Here is an 18,300-nt window from a genome sequence, read left to right as displayed (position 1 = left end):
CTGTCAGGAACGAGCACCCTGAGACTGGGGTCCACAGTCCACCTCCCACCTCAAGCCAGGCCGCCACCTCCTCTCTCTCGGCTGCTTTCCAGCCCAGCCCTGGCAGTGACCCTGGACTGAGAGGCGAAGGACGGGGTGGTGGCCAGACATTCCAGGTGCCTCCCCGGCTGTGGGGGGCATTTCCATGGAGATGAGCAGCCGACCATATGAAGATGATTATCAGGGCTCCCAGGGTCCCTTCCCCCAGCCTCTCCCAGACAGACCTCTTTAGCACTAAGCCCTGCCAGGAAGTGTGACAAGAACCCACTGCTCCTCACAGGAGCTTCTGAAAAAGGCAGAGACCACAAAGCCATGGGAGTGTCCCCAAAACAGCTTCCCTGATGCAAGAGACCAAAGAAGTTGGCCAAGGCAATTAGAGCTGGTTTAAGGCTTTATCCCCAGAGATCTCTAGAAGCAGGGGACAGAGCCACCCATTCCTTCTTCACACATTGTATTTCACTCTGACCTGGAGGTATGATCAAGGCAATAGAGGGTGGGGGCCCCTAGAGGAGTCAGGGTGGCTAGTTTGCAGCCCACTCATCACCCCACCCCACTGACAATCTCACATCCCTAAGACGTGCCGGTTAGTGTCCCCTAGACTTCCTGTGCTTTGGCCATACACAGGGCTGGAAAGGGGCACCGATCCTTTTCTGGCTCCCAAAGCTGCTGGGACTCTTAGTGTGTTGATGAGAGATGGAAGAGGTTCCCAGAGTCACTGCAGTTGTCCTGGTTTCTGCCCTGTTCTTGAGGAGCTAAAGTGGGATGTCAATGAGACCTCAGAAAGAACTTCCTGATAGGAGGCTGTGAAACAAGATTATTAAACACAGATTGGGTTTTTGCTTGTGCCCTCAACCTTCTGGGACTGACTCCTGGCTATGATTCCACATACACCACCCTCTGAACCTGAACCCCTGTTTCATCACCATCACCACTCTCAACCCCTGCCATATCGCCTGAGCCCCATGAGGGGATGGGATGCCCAGCTCTCCCTTTCTCAGGAGCCTGAATTTTCTGGAGAAGGCCCAGGGTGGGAAAGAGACTCTGGCTTCCATCTCCCCTAAGCCCAGGCTGCCTGGGGAAAGCTGACTCCACGGAAGCTGGAGGGACTGGGGCTTGACTCCCAGGCTGACTAAGGCCCCACAGAAGTTCCAAGCTCCCGGAACTACAGCAGATGGCCTTGGGGAGTCAGGCGTCACTTCCAAGCCTGTCTTCATGCTGTCCTTCCCCACAGTACACACGGAGCTCAGGAGGAGTCATTGTTACCATCATTATAGCCTCCACTTCAAAAGCCCTTACTGCCACATCTGGCATTGTTCTGATGCATGCGTTAATCCACTTACCCCACCTTGCACAACCTAACGAGGCAGGTACTATTACTATCCCCATTTCACAGAGGAAGAAACTAACGTGCAGAGAGGTGACATCAGTCAGGGATGCCGCAGGAACAGATGGTGCCCTCTGAGGTTTCACTGAAGAGAGCCTGAGGAGGGACTATTTACAGAGGTGGCGGTAGAGTCAAGGGGACCAACCAGGGACGGCTTGGGGACTAACCAACAGCAGCCATTCCCCTTCAGCCAGAAGAGGCAAGGGGAGAGCAGTGTTCTGGAATGCAGGAAAAACAAGAGCCCTGGAAAAGGCATGAATACTCTGACCGTTATCCCCCCACCTTCCCTGTCCTCTGGTTTCCTAGCTGTGTCTCCCTTTTGCCAAACCCAGCTCCAAGCCTGAGGGCAAGAATGCACCGGGAATGCCGCCCATAGAGATGAGCCTCCTGAGACACAGAGCAGGATAGAGACTGGATCTGGGGCAGATGGAGACTCCCACCCACCCAAGATCCTGTGGCTGGGAAAGGCTCATTTGGAACCCAGGTAATCTGCATTCAGAGCACTACTCCCTGAGACGCTGCAAAATGCTATCTGGGGAAGGGGTTGAGAAGACTGGGGTCTAGTGCAGGCTCTGCTGCACTGCTCTGTGACTCTAGATGAGACTCTAGTTTTGCCTTTACACAAAGAGGAGGTGGTCTCTCCTGGCACCCTCCACAGCCTAGGTTCCCAGACCAGACACAGCCTCTGTGTTTCCACTGCCACCCCCTCCCTTACCTCAGACAAACCTGGCACCAAAGGCCAAAGCCCGGGGCATGGAGATGCTGAGTCCCTGAGGAGCCCATCCCCAGCTGCAGGGCAGACACACCCATTCCCCTGTCCCCGTCAGACTTGGAGGTTCTACCCAGGAAGCCTCCTTCCAGTCTCCCTGGCAGTCCCAGTGTCTCCATCTCCATATCTCCTTTCTTTGTACTACCACATTCCCAGGGCCCATAGCTCAGGGGTCCTACCCGCAAGACAGGCCTCCTCCTCCCAGCCAGAAGGTGGGGGGCCCTGCTTAGGGCAGCAACCTCACAAACCATTCCTCCTAGGCTGCCTTTGGCCCCTGGGGTCTCTGTACTGGGTGGAGTAGTCCCTCTTCTCCGCTTCCCACCCCACCCAACTCCACCCCACCCACGTTTCCCCAAACCTAGAGGTGCCCCACCTAGGTTTTCAGAAAAACAAAATCAAGAGGAAAGAGGAAGGAGGGAGCTCATTACCAGGAATTAAGGAGGAGGCCTGCCCTAGGGGAACACAAGTTGGACTGGGCTGGCAGGAAGAGATACACACTGAGTACACAGAGGTGTACTTAAAATACACTGAGAGAGGGGCTCAGAGGAACATGTGGAGATGTGGTCCGAGGGTCACAGTCCAGGATGTTCACTCAGAGGTACACAAAGAAAGACCCAGACACAAGGCCTGGCGCGGTGGTTCATGCCTGTAATCCCAGCACTTTGGGTGGCCAAGACAGGTGGATCACCTGAGTTCAGGAGTTCAAGACCAGCCTGGGCAACACGGTGAAAACCCATCTTGACTAAAAATACAAAAGTTAGCCGGGCATGGTGGCACGCGCCTGTAATCCCAACTACTTGGGAGGCTGAGGCAGGAGAATTGCTTCAATCCAGGAGGCAGAGGTTGCAGTGAGCCAAGATCACACCATTGCACTCCAGCCTGGATGACAAAAGCGAAACTCCATCTCAAAAAATAAAAATAGGCTGGGCGCGGTGGCTCAAGCCTGTAATCCCAGCACTTTGGGAGGCCGAGACGGGTGGATCACGAGGTCAGGAGATCGAGACCATCCTGGCTAACACGGTGAAACCCCGTCTCTACTAAAAAATACAAAAAACTAGCCGGGCGAGGTGGCGGGCGCCTGTAGTCCCAACTACTCGGGAGGCTGAGGCAGGAGAATGGCGTGAACCCGGGAGGCGGAGCTTGCAGTGAGCTGAGATCGCGCCACTGCACTCCAGCCTGGGTGACAGAGCAAGACTCCGTCTCAAAAATAAATAAATAAATAAATAAAAATAATAATAATAAAAAAAGAAAGACCCAGATACAAAAAGTCAGGCAGTGAGAAAGACTTGAAAAGAGACAGAGGCATGGTCTACCAGAGGTTTGGACCCACAGAGACATAACCAGATACATTGAAAGAAAGGCACAACCAGAAACACTGAGAAGTGCACACTTCCCTGTGTGCACACACACACCGAGGCAGGCACACTAAGAAACAGGAACCAAGCTCAAGTTTCACAGAGACTGATTTTAACCCAAGCAGATCCAAATTTTAAGGAAACATGAGCTTCTCCAAAGTGGGCCATGGAGATGGCTCAGCACAGGAAGAAGGGACAGAGGTGAGGTGGGGGATGTGATTCACCCTCCATGTCCTCCCCAGAAAATGGATTACATGGAATGGGAGGAGATACCTTCCTTTTTTTTTTTTCTTTTCCCGAGACAGAGTCTTGCTCTGTCGCCCAGGCTAGAGCGCAGTGGTGCGATCTCGGCTCACTGCAAGCTCCACCTCCCGGGTTCACGCCATTCTCCTACCTCAGCCTCCCCAGTAGCTGGAACTACAGGCGCCTGCTGCCACGCCCGGCTAATTTTTTGTATTTTTAGTGGAGACGGGATTTCACCGTGTTAGCCAGGATGGTCTTGATCTCCTGACCTCGTGATCCGCCCGCCTCAGCCTCCCAAAGTGCTGGAATTACAGGCATGAGCCACCGCGCCCGGCCGGGAGAAGATACCTTCCTAAAGGAGATGAGGAGTTGTCTTGCTAGAACTTTGTGACAGCCAGAACTGCTGGTGGAAGGTACACCTGGAGGTGGGGAGCTTCCCTCCTACCCCTGGAGGGGTCACACAGCTGCTGCATGGCTCATGTCCCTATCAGCCCCTGCCCTGACCCACTGCTCCTGGTCCATGCTCTCGCATGGCCTGACCCTCCAGGCAACATGTTTCCTTGGCTGTGGTCGCATGCTTCTTTGCCCTGCATCCTGTGCGTGAGCCCCTCTTGTCTCCCCTCCATCTCTCCCAAGAGCTTTCTGAAGTCAGGACACAGCACGCCATCGCCCTCATATTTCCTCCCTCCCCTTTCTCAGGAAATTCAGAATCCATGGAAGGAATCTGAGGAGGAAGAGGATATTGAATTCAATGACCTTTAAAAAAAACAGCCTTTAGCATCCTCCCTCCACTGCCTTCCCACCCCCATCTCTGGTTCTGCAGGAAAAATCAGGAGGTGACATTTATTGAGGATTTACCATCTGCTGGTCACTGTGTTAGGTCTTTTCCATGAATCATCTTCCATTATTTCCTCCTCTCAGTATCTCCCAATTCACAGATAAGGGAGGTTCAGGAAAAGAACATGACTACCCCAAGGTCACCCAGCTAGAGAGAGAATCCTAGCTGGGCCAGGAACCCAGGTTTGCCTACCCATTAATTACTGCACCAAAAGTGCTGCCACCACCCTCTGGGCTGACTGGTCAGGGTCAGCAGCAGGATTTGAGAGCAAGGGGTGACAGAAGGACATGGGGCATGCTGGGAAGGACAGCAAGGTGAGGGCAGCCCAGGTGGGACTGGTGTGGCTGGAATGACCCTCTGCAGCCGTATTCCCCTCCCAAGGTTTGCCCTTCCTCCCCCCAGGGCCTGGGAAGGGGACACTCCCTCTGGCTCAGGTCCCTCCCACATTCTGGACACGCCTCTTGGGAGCTGGGGACAAAGAAGGGATAGAAACCTAAAATGGAGTTGCCTTCTCCTGCCCTCACCTCCCCAGGCAGATTCTTGGCTGTGTGACCCTGTGTTTGCCACCCACCCTCTCTGGGCCATGGTCTCATCTGTGAAGGCTGGAGAGCAAAAGCTGGCTTAGCTTCTAAAAACCACAATTCTCCTGCCACACACAGGGATCCTCTGGCTCCCACGGGGTTTGCTCAGAGTAGGGATTGGGTAGGGGATACCTTCCCTTGTATTTCATGACGTTTCCCTTGATGAAACTTGAGGAGGGTGTGGGAAGGAAGAAGCAAATGAGAAAAGCTTCCTGTTCTCAGGTGTGCTGAGCCCATTGCTTTTCTGGGCAAGTCAGAGTGCCAGAGTCAATCGTCCCACCCCCTGCCTTACTGGGCACAGAGGTACCTCTGTAGAAATGAAATGACTGAAGAAATGAAGCGGAAGGGGAAATGAGCATGAACCAGCTGCGGGTCTCGGCACCTAAGACAGCTGACTAGAAGATGCTGGAAGAGTGAGGCAGAGCAGGGATGGCTTCCCAGAGGAAGAGGTGTTAAAGCAGATCATTAATGAGCAAAGATGTGAGTTGGGACTTTGGAGCAAAGTCTGAAGACACAAAAATGTAGAAACACAAAGTAGGCTGAGGCAGATGGAGCCGTGTGAGAGGAGTAGGGTCGAGAGTTGGGTCCTGGAGGTCCTGAACGCCAGATGGAGGGTTGTGGGTGGTCTCCAGACGGGCCCTTTCAGCAGGGGTTTTGAAGAGATCCCTCTGGTTGCTTTGTGGACTGACTGGGGCAGGCCTGGAGGCAGGGATGCTGCCAAGGGGGCTGTGGCCAAGGTCTGGGTGGAGGTTATGGAGCCTGAACAGCTGCAGGTTGTGGAGGACAATACAGGTTCCAGTCTGATGGGTCTCCTCCAGCAACAGGGAACTCGCCACCTCCTGGGCAGCAGTTCTCCCTTTTGGGCAGCTCTGCAGCAAGATCTTCCCTGCATGGGGCTCAAGCCTTTTCCGGGATGATGTGTGGGTACAGGGATTGGGAAGAAGATTCCATTCATTATGCTGGGGTACCCATGAGGATGGAAGCTTGGGGGAAAGTTTGGGACCACTGAGTTCAAACTGAGAGGCTTGGCGAAGAGGCTCTCTAACCTCTCTGTATGACCCCCAGGGCAACCTGACCATATCAGACACTCAGCCGGGCACCCTGGCTCACTGTGGGCATGCTGAAGCTCCTTAACTGGCCCCAGAAAAGCAGCAGAGCAAGCAGAAAGAGATTTGCACAACTGGAGGTTTTAGGCACACATTTTATTTATTTTTTTTAATATAAAAGATAAAAGAGTACATTGTTGAGTGGAGGATTAAAGGAGCGACGACCCTTTCTAGAGTGGGGTCTCCCAACCCCGATCCCTAAGACTGTAACATCTGCTACATACATTCAAAACAAAACAAAACAAAAGCAAACATGAAACTTATGACCTGGACTTCACCCCACCCTTCATGCCTGCGTTATGACAGAAACACGTCCCATTGCTCCTACTTATGTATGTACATAAGTGCTCCAAACCTGAGCTGTGGCTGCCTCCTCCCAGCCCTTCCCACATCCATCCTACCTCCCAAAAGCCTGTAGAAGCCCCCACTTAGAAAAGAAGGCAGACACACACACACACAGAAACACATCTATCTGCAGCTCCTTCATGTGGAGCCCCTGAAACACACACACCCTGGCACTTTCCTCTCCTCATGCACAGATGGACAGGCTGCCTTCCCCCATCTCTGGGCTCCCCCAACAGCCAGAATCCCTTCCGACTGGTCCCTTGCCCTGAATATCTGGGAAACCACACACACACACACATACACAAGCACACACACGCACACACACACATACCTGCTGCCCATTCTCTTCCCTTGGGAGACAAAAGGATGTATTTACCCAAATTCCAGTTCCACCCCAGCTTAGGGGCAGTGGCCTAAGGTGCTATTTGGGCAAGGTCCAGTGAACTCCTGAAGGGGCTGTCTCGTGGGGTGAGAGTGGATAAGGAGCTCCTTAGCCTGGAAGGGTAGATCCTGAAGGGGGCTTCTTGGGAGTGGCCCTTGGACAGTCAGTGGATGCTCAAGGCCAGCGCCATGGAGTGGGGAGATGGCCACTGCCCACTCAGATCTGCTCCTTGTGCTTCACATGGGCCAGCTTCACATTCTCTTGCTCAGTGGAGGGTGGAGGCTGCTCCAGGTGGCAGCCGATCATCAGCTGGTACACGAAGACACCCGCAATGGAGCCCAGGAGTGGGGACACGATGGGCACCCACCACCAATGCCGGCCGGTCCTGGGGGGAACAGACACTCATGGTCAGGGACGTGGGGGGCGGGGCAGAGGAGAGGCAGGCTGGGGTGAGCTAGGTGGGAACTGTACTCACGTGAAGACTTTAGAGCCCCAGCCCGCGAGCGCTGTAAAAAGGCGGGGTCCAAAGTCCCGGGCAGGGTTGACAGCATAGCCGGAGTTGAAACCCATGGAGGTGCCGATGACCAGGACCACCAGGCCCACGGTGAAGGCCTCCAGGCCTCGGGGGACAGGGTTGTTGTAGGGGTCAACAATGGCCAGCACACACACGATGAGGGAGGCTGTGCCTATGAACTGGGGAGTGGGGAGAACAGGGTGAGCAGCAGCTCCCTCCCTTTCTCTGATCCCTCCTTCCGTCCCCTACCTTCCCTCTAGCTCCTAGACTCCTGTCAGTGCCTGCCCATGCTTTCCTCCTGAAAGCAATGGTGCTAGAATGTCTGCGTGCACAAGAACCCGCTGGAGAGCCGCATGTTTTAAAAGTACCTGCCACCATGTTCTGATGCGGGTTACCCCACAGATTTGAGAAATCCTGCTACAGTCAAGGAGTCCTGTCCCCGAGCCAGTCCATGAGCTACCAAGGCAACTTGGTCCCCTCCCTGCGTTCCCCTCACATGTCCCCAGCCCATACCTGGTCAAAGAAGCCATTGATCATATCCAAGTGTCCAGAGGGGTAGGTAGCAAAGATGCCAGCTGTGCCATTGGGGCCCGAAACAAAAAGCTGGTTGTCGGCAAAGCCCCAGATTGCATCTGGTGACAAATTAGACCCAGAGTGAGCTGGGGGAGAGGCCTGAGCCCAGCCTTCCCTCTCAGGTGTGCCCTCCCCACCCTCCCACTGGTTATGGGTAAGTAGCAATACTGCTGTATTGCACCAGGCAGAGGGGATGACATGGGGTGGGGTGGAGGGCCTGAGACTCTTATTGCCCAACTTGTTTCTTTCCCCTCGTGCCCCCAACCTTGGCCCTATGTGTGAATGAGTGAGTCATGAGCCCGGGGCCTGGGCAGGCCCTAGCCGTCTGTCATCAAAAGGCCTGGTGCCAGCTGGTCCTGAACAGAGGGAGGCGGGTAGTGGAGGAGGACAGGGTGGGGAATGCTTACCATAATACAACCCAAAAACGATTCCAGCACCCAAGAAGGCTCCCAGCGTCTGTGCCAGGGTATAGACGGGCAGCTTGATCCAGGGCTCACGAGCCAGGAAGCACATGGCAAAGGTCACGGCAGGGTTCAGGTGGGCCCCTGGGCAGAGGGGACATGGGACCTATTAGCTGCAGCCTGCCACAGTCAGGAGGCTAGGGTCCCCTGAGAAGAGGTGCAGAGAGGGGTTTCTTGCACAGGATGGTGGTTGGTCTATGTAGCAGGCCAGTTGATAATCTCTGATTCCAAGGTGAGAGTCGAAGGTTCTAAGTGTCAAGTGTCAAGTGTCTTCTCCACCCTCCTTTCCCAGGGGGCCAAAGCAGAGGCCACAACCATGACCTGCCCCAGGACACCTAGTGGGAATGCTATTGAGGGTCAAGGGCTGGGGGCAGGGTTAAGGCCTTACCAGAGACCTGGCCAGCAATGAGGATGCCCAGAGTGACAGCAAAGCCAAAGGCCAGGTTGATGGTGAGGAAACCACCATGGGTGCCCCGGCTGAGCACAACCTGGGCCACGGAGCCACAGCCAAACATCTGTCAGGAAGAACAAGGCAGGGAGGCTGAGGACCAGCAACTCTCACTCCAGAAGGAAGGGGTGAAGCCAGCAACCTGCCCACCCGCCACCACTGGGAGGACTAGAGGCCCTTCCTGGAACCCAACCCGAACCCCTTCTGCTGCAATTGCACCCTCCAGAAAAAGGACACATGCCTTCCCACCCCCACTATCCCAACCCTAATATAAGAGGGCCCTATGGAAAGCGCTGGAAGCAGGGTCTGTGACTGGGATCCTAGAAGATGACTGAACCATCTTCACTGATTTTCCTTGAATTTCAGCAGTAGGTTTAGGGGAACAGCTTTCACCTTAGCACAAGTTTATCCACAGCCCTTCGGGCCTGGACCGTAAAGGTGGGAAGCCTCTCACTCATCCCCCAGCTGCCCCAAAGAAAATCTCATGTGGGCCAGGTGCAGTGGCTCACACCTATAATCCCAGCACTTTGATAGTTTGAGGTGGGAGGATCACCTGAGGTCAGGAGTTTCAGACCAGCCTGGCCAACATAGCGAAACCCCATCTCTACTGAAAATACAAAAATTAGCTAGGCGTGGTGGTGGACGCCTGTAATCCCAGCTACTCAGGAGGCTGAGGCAGGAGAATCACTTGAACATGGGAGGCAGATGTTGCAGTGAGCCAAGATTGTGCCACTGCACTCCAGCCTGGGCGACAGAGTGGGACTCCATCTCAAAAAAAAAAAAAAAAAATGTTAAAAAGAAAAGAAAAGCTCATGTGGTGGTGGTAGTGTTGGCAATGGGGGACACAAATAAATAGGGAGGAGACCAGAAGTGAGATTGAATCCACTTCTCCTGAGTCCAGGATGTCAGAGCCCCAGCCCTCACCGTGTCCCCCTTCCTTTACCTGTCCCTGTCCCAGCGCCTCCTCTCTCCACCCATGACCTCTCTGCTCTCAGGGGTCCAGATTCCCCACTCAGATTTGGAGGTCCTACAGAGAGGGATCTGAGTGGCTCCTCTTACTATCCCCAGCCTGGGACCCAGGGCAGTAGAAATGGGGAGATCAGTTCTAAACTTTCTGCCAAAAATGGGGGAACTAAAAAAGACTAAGAGCCCTGGTGTTCTACAAATATAGAACGTACTGGAGCCAGCGGTGGTGGCTCACACCTGTAATCCCAGCACTTTGGAGGCTGAGATAGGAGGATCTTGAACCCAGGAGTTTGAGACCAGCCTGGGCAACATAGTGAGATCCTGTCTCTATTTAAAAAAGAACGTACTATGTCTATTCCCCTTGTTCAAGCCTGAAAATACTTCCACAGCAGCTGTAAAGAATTGTTGCCCCGAGCCCCCTGAGTGTCCCTCAAAGCTGCTCAAATGCCTTCCCCTGGTCTCCTCTCCCACCTGCCTATAACTAAACGTTTTATGCTCACAGAGCAGGCAGTTTCCAGGACCTGTGCTACGGGCCCTGTTTATTCTGATGGGTCAGTGCCTGTTCTGGATGGTTAAGCATTTTGATTATCATCCCAGAAAGACCAAGAGATAATGGAGAAGCCAGCGGCAATGACATGGGGCAAAGGTGTGCAGGCAGGTGAGAGCAAAGATCAGAGATTGCAGGTGTATATGTGAAGAGGGGTAGTGGGAGACAGGCACGTGAGGGTCTGAGGCGTCCTGCCCCTGCTTGGGAGGCCCTGGCCGCAGCTCCTTGCCTACCAAAGGCTCAGACCTGGCTCCATCCCAGGAGGCCTTGGAGGGAGGAGCTGTCAGAGCCAGTTCCACCACCTTGGGGCTAATCTTCCTCTTCCTCCCCCACCCCCTGCCCTGAGTTCTCAGCCAGCACTGCCCCCTGCCCTAGCACCAGGTATCTCAGAGAAAGTGGCTTTCCTCACCCCAAAGCCAACCCTGATTCTGCCACTGCAGGCCTAGGCTCCCAACACACAGGTATGCAGGCAGGCATTCATCCATTACACAGGGACCCCCAGGCCTGCCCCTCCAGTTCATGCAGTCCTTGAGGTTCTGCTTCTCACTGATATCCAATACCTCACATCCATCTGAGCCTGCAAGCCTTCCCCCACAAATTTAACGCCCTTCTATTGTGGTCTGGGATAAGCCTGATGATCCTGGGGCTCAGTGGGAGGACTAACGGCTCCTTTGTGAGAGAGTGAACTGAGACTTGGGAGGGAATGAGGAGGCCCCTCTAGGAAAATAGAAGACATCGTCCTCCCCTGGCCTGGCTGCTCTAAAACAGGTGGCTGGACTCAGGACTCAGATAGGAGTGGGGGCTCTGAGGCAGGAGGGTGACAAAAGCCACCTCCTATTGCCTTCTTGGCACACAAGAGAGGGGCCAGGGCTGGCTGATAGGACCACTAATCTTATGGAAGGCTGTGGATAAAATGCCCCCTGTGGCTTCCCCACTTCCTATTCTTGGAAGCCAGAAGTGGGTCAGCCCTCCTCTGCCCATGGATCCTGCTCCTCTACCATTTGGGGATCCCTACCCCTTAGTTAAGCTTCCTAGTCCACAGTGGGCCAGCTGGTCTGTACTACCTAGGGCTGGGGCAGGAACGGAGTAACCCACCCACTGCAATGTAGCAACTGAACCCAGAGGAAAACAGGTGTAACCACATGAGGGGCTGAAAATCAGACAGAAACTGGGACAGGAAATAGGACCATAACTGGTGGGTCTGCCAGACCTAAGAAGTGCAAACAGAGTTACCCAGAACAAAACCAGGGTGAAACTGGTGTAACCAAGGAGTAACTAGGACTGAGGAGTAACCCAGACAGGGAAATATCTAACTCAGAGAACCCACGTTGTAACCAAGAGACCAGGGAATAACCAGAATGCTTGTCCTCTTCTGCAGAGACGCTGACAGCATCTGTCTGGATAACAGAGGGCCTGGGAGTCGCTCCGCACCAGGAGAGCAACTTTAGACGCGCGTCCTCTGTGTTTGGACCTAGCTTCCTCCCACCCTCCTACCGTCAGAATCTGCCTCCCTTCCCACTGCGCTGTTTGCAGCCCATGTGGCCTGCGCCCTCTGCCCCCACTCGTGCAACTGTCCTCACTCACTGCAACTTTTGGACTTTTTGAGGCTTAATTATTCATTAGAGGCCAGACACCCACGACCCAAATAACCTAATAATGGCTCATTTGCCTCCGCTCCTTCCCCTGCCTCTGGGAGCTGGGATTCCGGGAAACTGGAGGGCTGTGGGAGGCAGGGGAAGTGGCTGGCGGTCCCAGACTGCTTCCCCCAGCCTGTGGGCTGAGTCACTTGTGGGAGGTAAACGATCGGCACTGTCACTGGGGAGTAACAGCTGTCATTCTGGAGAGTCGGAGCTGTCAGAGATGGGGTTAGAACCGTGGGGGAGAGGACTTTGGAAGTCAGCTTGATCCACCGGGGTTAAGCGTGGGGGTCAGAGCTGGGGAGGTGCGTCCAGGCCACTTTGGAAAACACAGCCCCTTCGGGGAAGTGAGCGTTTGGGGAGTGCAAGGGCTGGAGAGAGAAAGGTTTTCCCGGCTCCCTCCACTCACCACGAGGATGAGGGTCCCCAGGCATTCGGCCAGCGCCTGGCGGAGCAGCCGGTGGCGGATGTGGAGCATCTCCCCGCAGCGGGACATCAACTCCTTCTGTCGACCCATGGCGGGGCAGGCGGCGGCGCTGTCGGGCGGGCAGGCGTAGCGGGAGGCGGCGGGCGCAGCGAGCAGCGGCCTCCAGCGCTGGTGGCTCCCTTTATAGGAGCGCGGGAGACACGGGCCCCGCCCGCCCTGCAGCCCCGCCCGCCCTGCAGCCCCGCCCTGCAGTCCCGGAGCGCGGAGGAGTGGGCGCCCCCTCGCCCCCGCCCCACCTCGGTGGGAGGCTGGTGCAGACGCCGGGTGGGCGGAGCTGGAGAGGAAGGTGGCGTGGGGAGGCGGGCATGGAGTGTGAGGAGCTTTGAGGGACGGGTGGCCTTCAAAGGGCACTTAGGGGAGGGGGCGTCATGGGGGCTGAGAGGCTTAGGCAGATCTGAGAGCCAATGGTGGGAGTATAGGCAGGGTTCAGGGCCATGGCTGGGGAGGATGCAGCTGTCATAGAGACCACCTGGACCCTGTGATCACCCCACTTCCTTGGAGGCGGAAGGAGACCTGTCAGAAAGAAACTGGCCTCATCTCTCCAGGATGACTGGACCCAACAGGTCCTTAATTCGGGGCAGGAGGGAGGAGGCTGCGAGCCCCAAGTGAGAAGAAACACTGTCTCTTCTGTCAGGACAGATAGGCACGGACCCTTCAAGTGGACAGCTTGTGTCAGGAGGGCAGCAGTCCAGACCCAGGTGGGCACACAGACACACGTGCTGAGTTCATGGGCCCTTCTCCTTGTGCTGTGAGCAGGTCGTGTGTCGCATGTCCTGGCCAGCTATGTCCACAGCTGTGTCTACACATGATGGATGTCCTGTGTGCCTAATTGTATGGCTGGGCATTCCTCGTGGCTGTGCACATGCCTGTTGAACATGGCTAGGTGACCTGAGCTTGTCACACGTGTACCTGCGTGCATTGCTCACATGGCTCCAGAGGCTGAGCTGCAGTTGCCCCGACATGCCACATGCCACATGTTTGCCAGCAGGCTGAGTCCCAGCTGTTTTTAACCCTCTCCTCTCCCATCTGACTTACCCCCAGCCAAGGAAAAGGCTGTCTCTCTCTTTTTTTTTTTTTTTTTTAGACAGAGACTCTCCGTTGCCTAGGTGGAGTGCAATGGTGTGATCTTGGCTCACTGCAACCTCCACCTCCCAGGTTCAAATGATTCTCCTGCCTCAACCTCCTGAGTAACTGGGATTACAGGCGCATGCCACCATGCCCAGCTAATTTTTGTTTTTTTAATGGAGACAGGGTTTCATCATGTTGACCAGGCTGGTTTTGAACTCCTGACCACAAGTTATCCACCCGCCTCAGCCTCCCACAGTGCTGGGATTACAGGCATGAGCCACTGCGGGCAGCAAGTCCGTCTTTTTAAGCAAACTTAATTGTGGGGGAGTCAGCCTCATCTGATGGGGATCATGGGACAACCTTGTGCGCTCTCTCTCTCTCTCTCTCTCTCTCTCTCTCTCTCTTTAAAGAGTAGGGTCTTGGCCAGGCGCGGTGGCTCATCGCCTGTAATCCCAGCACTTTGGGAGGCCGAGATGGGCGGATCACGAGGACAGGAGATCGAGACCATCCTGGCTAACATTGTGAAACCCCGTCTCTCCCATCCTGGCTAACACGGTGAAACCCCATCTCTACTAAAAAATTCAAAAAACTAGCTGGGCGAGGTGGCGGGCGCCTGTAGTCCCAGCTACTCAGGAGGCTGAGGCAGGAGAATGGCGTAAACCCGGGAGGTGGAGCTTGCAGTGAGCTGAGATCCGGCCACTGCACCCCAGCCTGGGCGACAGAGCAAGACTCCGTCTCAAAAAAAAAAAAAGAAACCCCGTCTCTCCTAAAAAAAAAATACAAAAAACTAGCCGGGCGAGGTGGCGGGCGCCTGTAGTCCCAGCTACTCGGGAGGAAGAGGCAGGAGAATGGCGTAAACCCAGGAGGCGGAGCTTGCAGTGAGCCGAGATCTGGCCACCGCACTCCAGCCTGGGTGACAGAACAAGACTCCGTCTCAAAAAAAAAAAAAAAAAAAAGAGTAGGGTCTTGCTCCATCACCCAGGCTGTGGTGCAATCACAGCTCACTGTAGCCTCGAACTCCTGGACTCAAGCGATCCTCCCACCTCAGCCTCCAGAATGGATGGGACTATAGGGACTATGTGCCACCATGACACTTAGCTAATTTTTAAAAATCTGTTGTAAAAACAAGGTCTTGCTATGTTGCTCAGGTTAGTCTCAAACTCCTGGCTTTAAGTGATCCTGTCACCTCAGCCTCCCAAAGTGCAACCTTACCCTCTATGCTGCTTTTAATAACAAGGAAACATCTGGTGGCCTGGGAGCAAACAACATGCACTTATGCCAAGCTTCTATGGCGGCATTGCCAGAGGAGATCAAAGAAATCATTTTCCAGAGGGACTTAATCCAGGTGGGCTAATTACCCTGAGGACTTGTCCCTTGAGGGATGAATGTGAGAAATAAGGGCCCCCGGCTGGGCGTGGTGGCTCACACCTATAATCCCAGCACTTTGGGAGGCTGAGGTGGGCGGATCACCTGAGGTCAGGAGTTCAAGACCAGACTGATAAATATGGCGAAACCCCGTCTCTACTAAAAATACCAAAAATTAGCCCGGCGTTATGGCGGGTGCCTGTAATCTCAGCTGCTTGGGAGGCTGAGGCAGGAGAATCACTTAAACCCAGAAGATGGAGGTTGCAATGACCTGAGATCGTGCCATTGCACTCCAGCCTGGGCAACAAGAGCCAAACTCTGTCTCAAGAAAAAGAAAGAAATAAGGGCTCCCACGGTCCAATGAGAAGTGAGCAGGGCTAGTGCAGAGGTTCTTCTCCTAGGGGGGCCAAAAGAGAGAAGGGTTAGCCCTGTCGTCCTAGATCAGAAAGGTGATCAGCACCAAGAAAGCCCCAGGGGCCATTGGAACCTACAGTCAAACTGTGTTAGGTGACGGGACCATTGACATTTCAGGACAGACAGGCATGGACCCTTCAAGTGGACAGGTTGTCAGGAGAGGTAGCAGAAGAAGCTAAACAAGCTCTTAAAAACATGGATTGATGACTCACTCCAGCCTCTACCTCATGGGATCAAGCAATCCTCCTACCTCAGCTTCTCAAATAGCTGGAACTACAGGCATGCATCACCATGCCTGTAATTTTTGTATTTTTTGTAGAGAAGGGGTTTCGCCATGTTGGTCAGGCTGGTGTGGAACTCCTGAGCTCAAGCAATTTGCCCACCTTGGCCTCCCAGAGCGCTAGGATTGTAGGATTATGAGTATTGCTAAACCCATCTCTTTGGGCATGAACCACCTCTGCCACATGCCTGTAATCCCAGCTACTCAGGAGGCTGAGACAGGAGGATCACTTGAATCCAGGAGGCAGAGTTCGCTCCACCTGGGTTCGAGCAATTCTCCTGCTTCAGCTTCCCGAGTAGCTGGGATTACAGGCATGTACCACCATGCCTGGCCATTTTTTTTTTTTTTTTTTTTTTTTTTTGAGACGGAGTCTCGCTCTGTCACCCAGGCTGGAGTGCAGTGGCGTGATCTCAGCTCACTGCAGGCTCCGCCTCCTGGGTTCATGCCGTTCTCCTGCCTCAGCCTCCCGAGTAACTGGGACTATAGGAGCCCGCCACCATGCCCGGCTAATTTTTTGTATTTTTAGTAGAGACGGGGTGTCACCGTGTTAGCCAGGGTGGTCTCGATCTCCTGACCTTGTGATCCACCCGCCTCGGCCTCCCAAAGTGCTGGGATTACAGGCGTGAGCCACCGCGCCCGGCTTTTTCTTTTTTTTTTTTTTTTTAGTAGAGACAGGGTTTCACCATGTTGACCAGGCTGGTCTCGAACTCCTGACCTCAGGTGATCCACCCGTCTTGGCCTCCCAAAGTGCTGGGATTATAGGCATGAGCCACCGTGCCCAGCCTAGATAGGCATGTTAAAAAAGAAAAGAAAACAAAAGAAATAAGGGCTCCCAGTCCCAGAGGCGGTTCATGCCCAAAGAGATGGGTTTAGCAATACACATAAAGTAGATTCACTGGCCGGGCGCGGTGGCTCACGCCTGTAATCCCAGCACTTTGGGAGGCCGAGGCAGGCGGATCACAAGGTCAGGAGATCGAGACCATCCTGGCTAACACGGTGAAACCCCGTCTCTACTAAAAATACAAAAAATTAGCCGGGCGCGGTGGCGGCGCCTGTAGTCCCAGCTACTTGGGAGGCTGAGGCAGGAGAATGGCAGGAACCCGGGAGGCGGAGCTTGCAGTGAGTTGAGATCTGGCCACTGCACTCCAGCCTGGGTGACAGAGCAAGACTCCATCTCAAAAAAAAAAAAAAAGTAGATTCACATACATGCAGGCACTTGTGCATACACACACACACACACACACACCCCGTGGTTTGCAGTCACACACTTGCCTATAGACACTGAGCTCTGCTCCCATGTTCAGGGATCCCATTCACATGAGAGCCTTGCCATGGGCTCACACATATATAGAACCCCCACATGAGGACTCTAATGACCCTTGACCCAGAAAGATGCACCCCACCCTCCAGGCCTCTATAGGCTGGGAGGCCCCATGGTGAATCAGGGAGCCATCACTGAGTACCTGCCCGCTGGCCCCACTGCCAGCCTGTGACTCAAGACAGAACCATAGACTCCTGGTGCAAGGGCCCAGATCACAGGCTATGGGAGTGGTACAGCACCCCTGCCATGTTGCCCCCTTTTCCTCCCACCCTATAATATGCATCCAGCCCATCCCTGCCTCAAGTGAAGCTGCAAAGGCAGCACAGGGCAGAAACTGGCAAGGTACTCCTCAACACTGAAAAAAATGGGGAACTCCAGCCCACAACACCCCATCCTCATCCTATCCCATCCTGGGCTTGCTGGCATCCAAATCTAGCCTGGGAACCAAAGCAGGGGAGAAAAACAGGGGCAGTTCTTCCACCAGCAGACACTACACACACTTCTATTTTTTATATGTTTTCCTCTTCCCTTATAAAAGCAACCTGGAGCCCGGGCGCAGTGGCTCACGCCTATAATCCCAGCTCTTTGGGAGGCTGAGGCAGGAGGATCACGAGGTCAGGAGATCAAGACCATCCTGGCTAACAAGGTGAAATCCTATCTCTACTAAAAATACAAAAGAAAAAATTAGCCAGGTGCAGTGGCGGGCGCTTGTAGCTGAGGCAAGAGAATGGCATGAATCCGGGAGGCGGAGCTTGCAGTGAGCCGAGATCGCACCACTGCACTCTGGCCTGGGTGACAGAGCTGGGCATGGTGGCTTATGCCTGTAATCCCAGCACTTTGGGAGGCCGAGCCAGGCAGATCATTTTAGGTCAGGAGTTCAAGACCAGCCTGGCCAACATGGTAAAACCCTGTCTCCACTAAAAATACAAAAATTAGGCTGGGTGCAGTGGCTTGCTCCTGTAATCCCAGCACTTTGGGAGGCCAATGCAGATGGATCACCTGAGGTCAGGAGTCCAAGACCAGCCTGGCCAACATGGACAAATCCCATCTCTACTAAAAATATAAAAATTAGCCAGGCTTGGTGGTCCATACTTGTAGTCCCAGCTACTCAGGAAGCTGAGGCAGGAGAATCACTTGAACCCAGGAGGTGGAGCGTGCAGTGAGTCGAGATCATGCC

The 18,300-nt window shown here is 54.3% G+C and overlaps 1 protein-coding gene across 2 annotated transcripts; it reads right to left on the bottom strand.

The window, feature by feature from the left end:
- Positions 1-6,396: 6,396 nt before the first annotated feature.
- Positions 6,397-12,772, bottom strand: AQP3 (aquaporin 3). 2 transcript variants are annotated; one of them, NM_001258043.1, is given in 6 exon segments: positions 6,402-7,427; positions 7,518-7,735; positions 8,070-8,188; positions 8,537-8,674; positions 8,979-9,105; positions 12,598-12,764. In NM_001258043.1, coding segments are annotated over 6 exon segments (879 nt in total). In that variant the 5' UTR covers positions 12,706-12,764; the 3' UTR covers positions 6,402-7,258.
- Positions 12,773-18,300: the final 5,528 nt, after the last annotated feature.

This window comes from Macaca mulatta, chromosome 15 (genome assembly GCF_049350105.2).
Source record: "Macaca mulatta isolate MMU2019108-1 chromosome 15, T2T-MMU8v2.0, whole genome shotgun sequence".
NCBI classification, from domain to species: Eukaryota; Metazoa; Chordata; class Mammalia; order Primates; family Cercopithecidae; genus Macaca; species Macaca mulatta.
The sequence above is the reverse complement of the archived record's forward strand: the minus strand, read 5'-3'. Positions and strand labels throughout refer to the sequence as shown.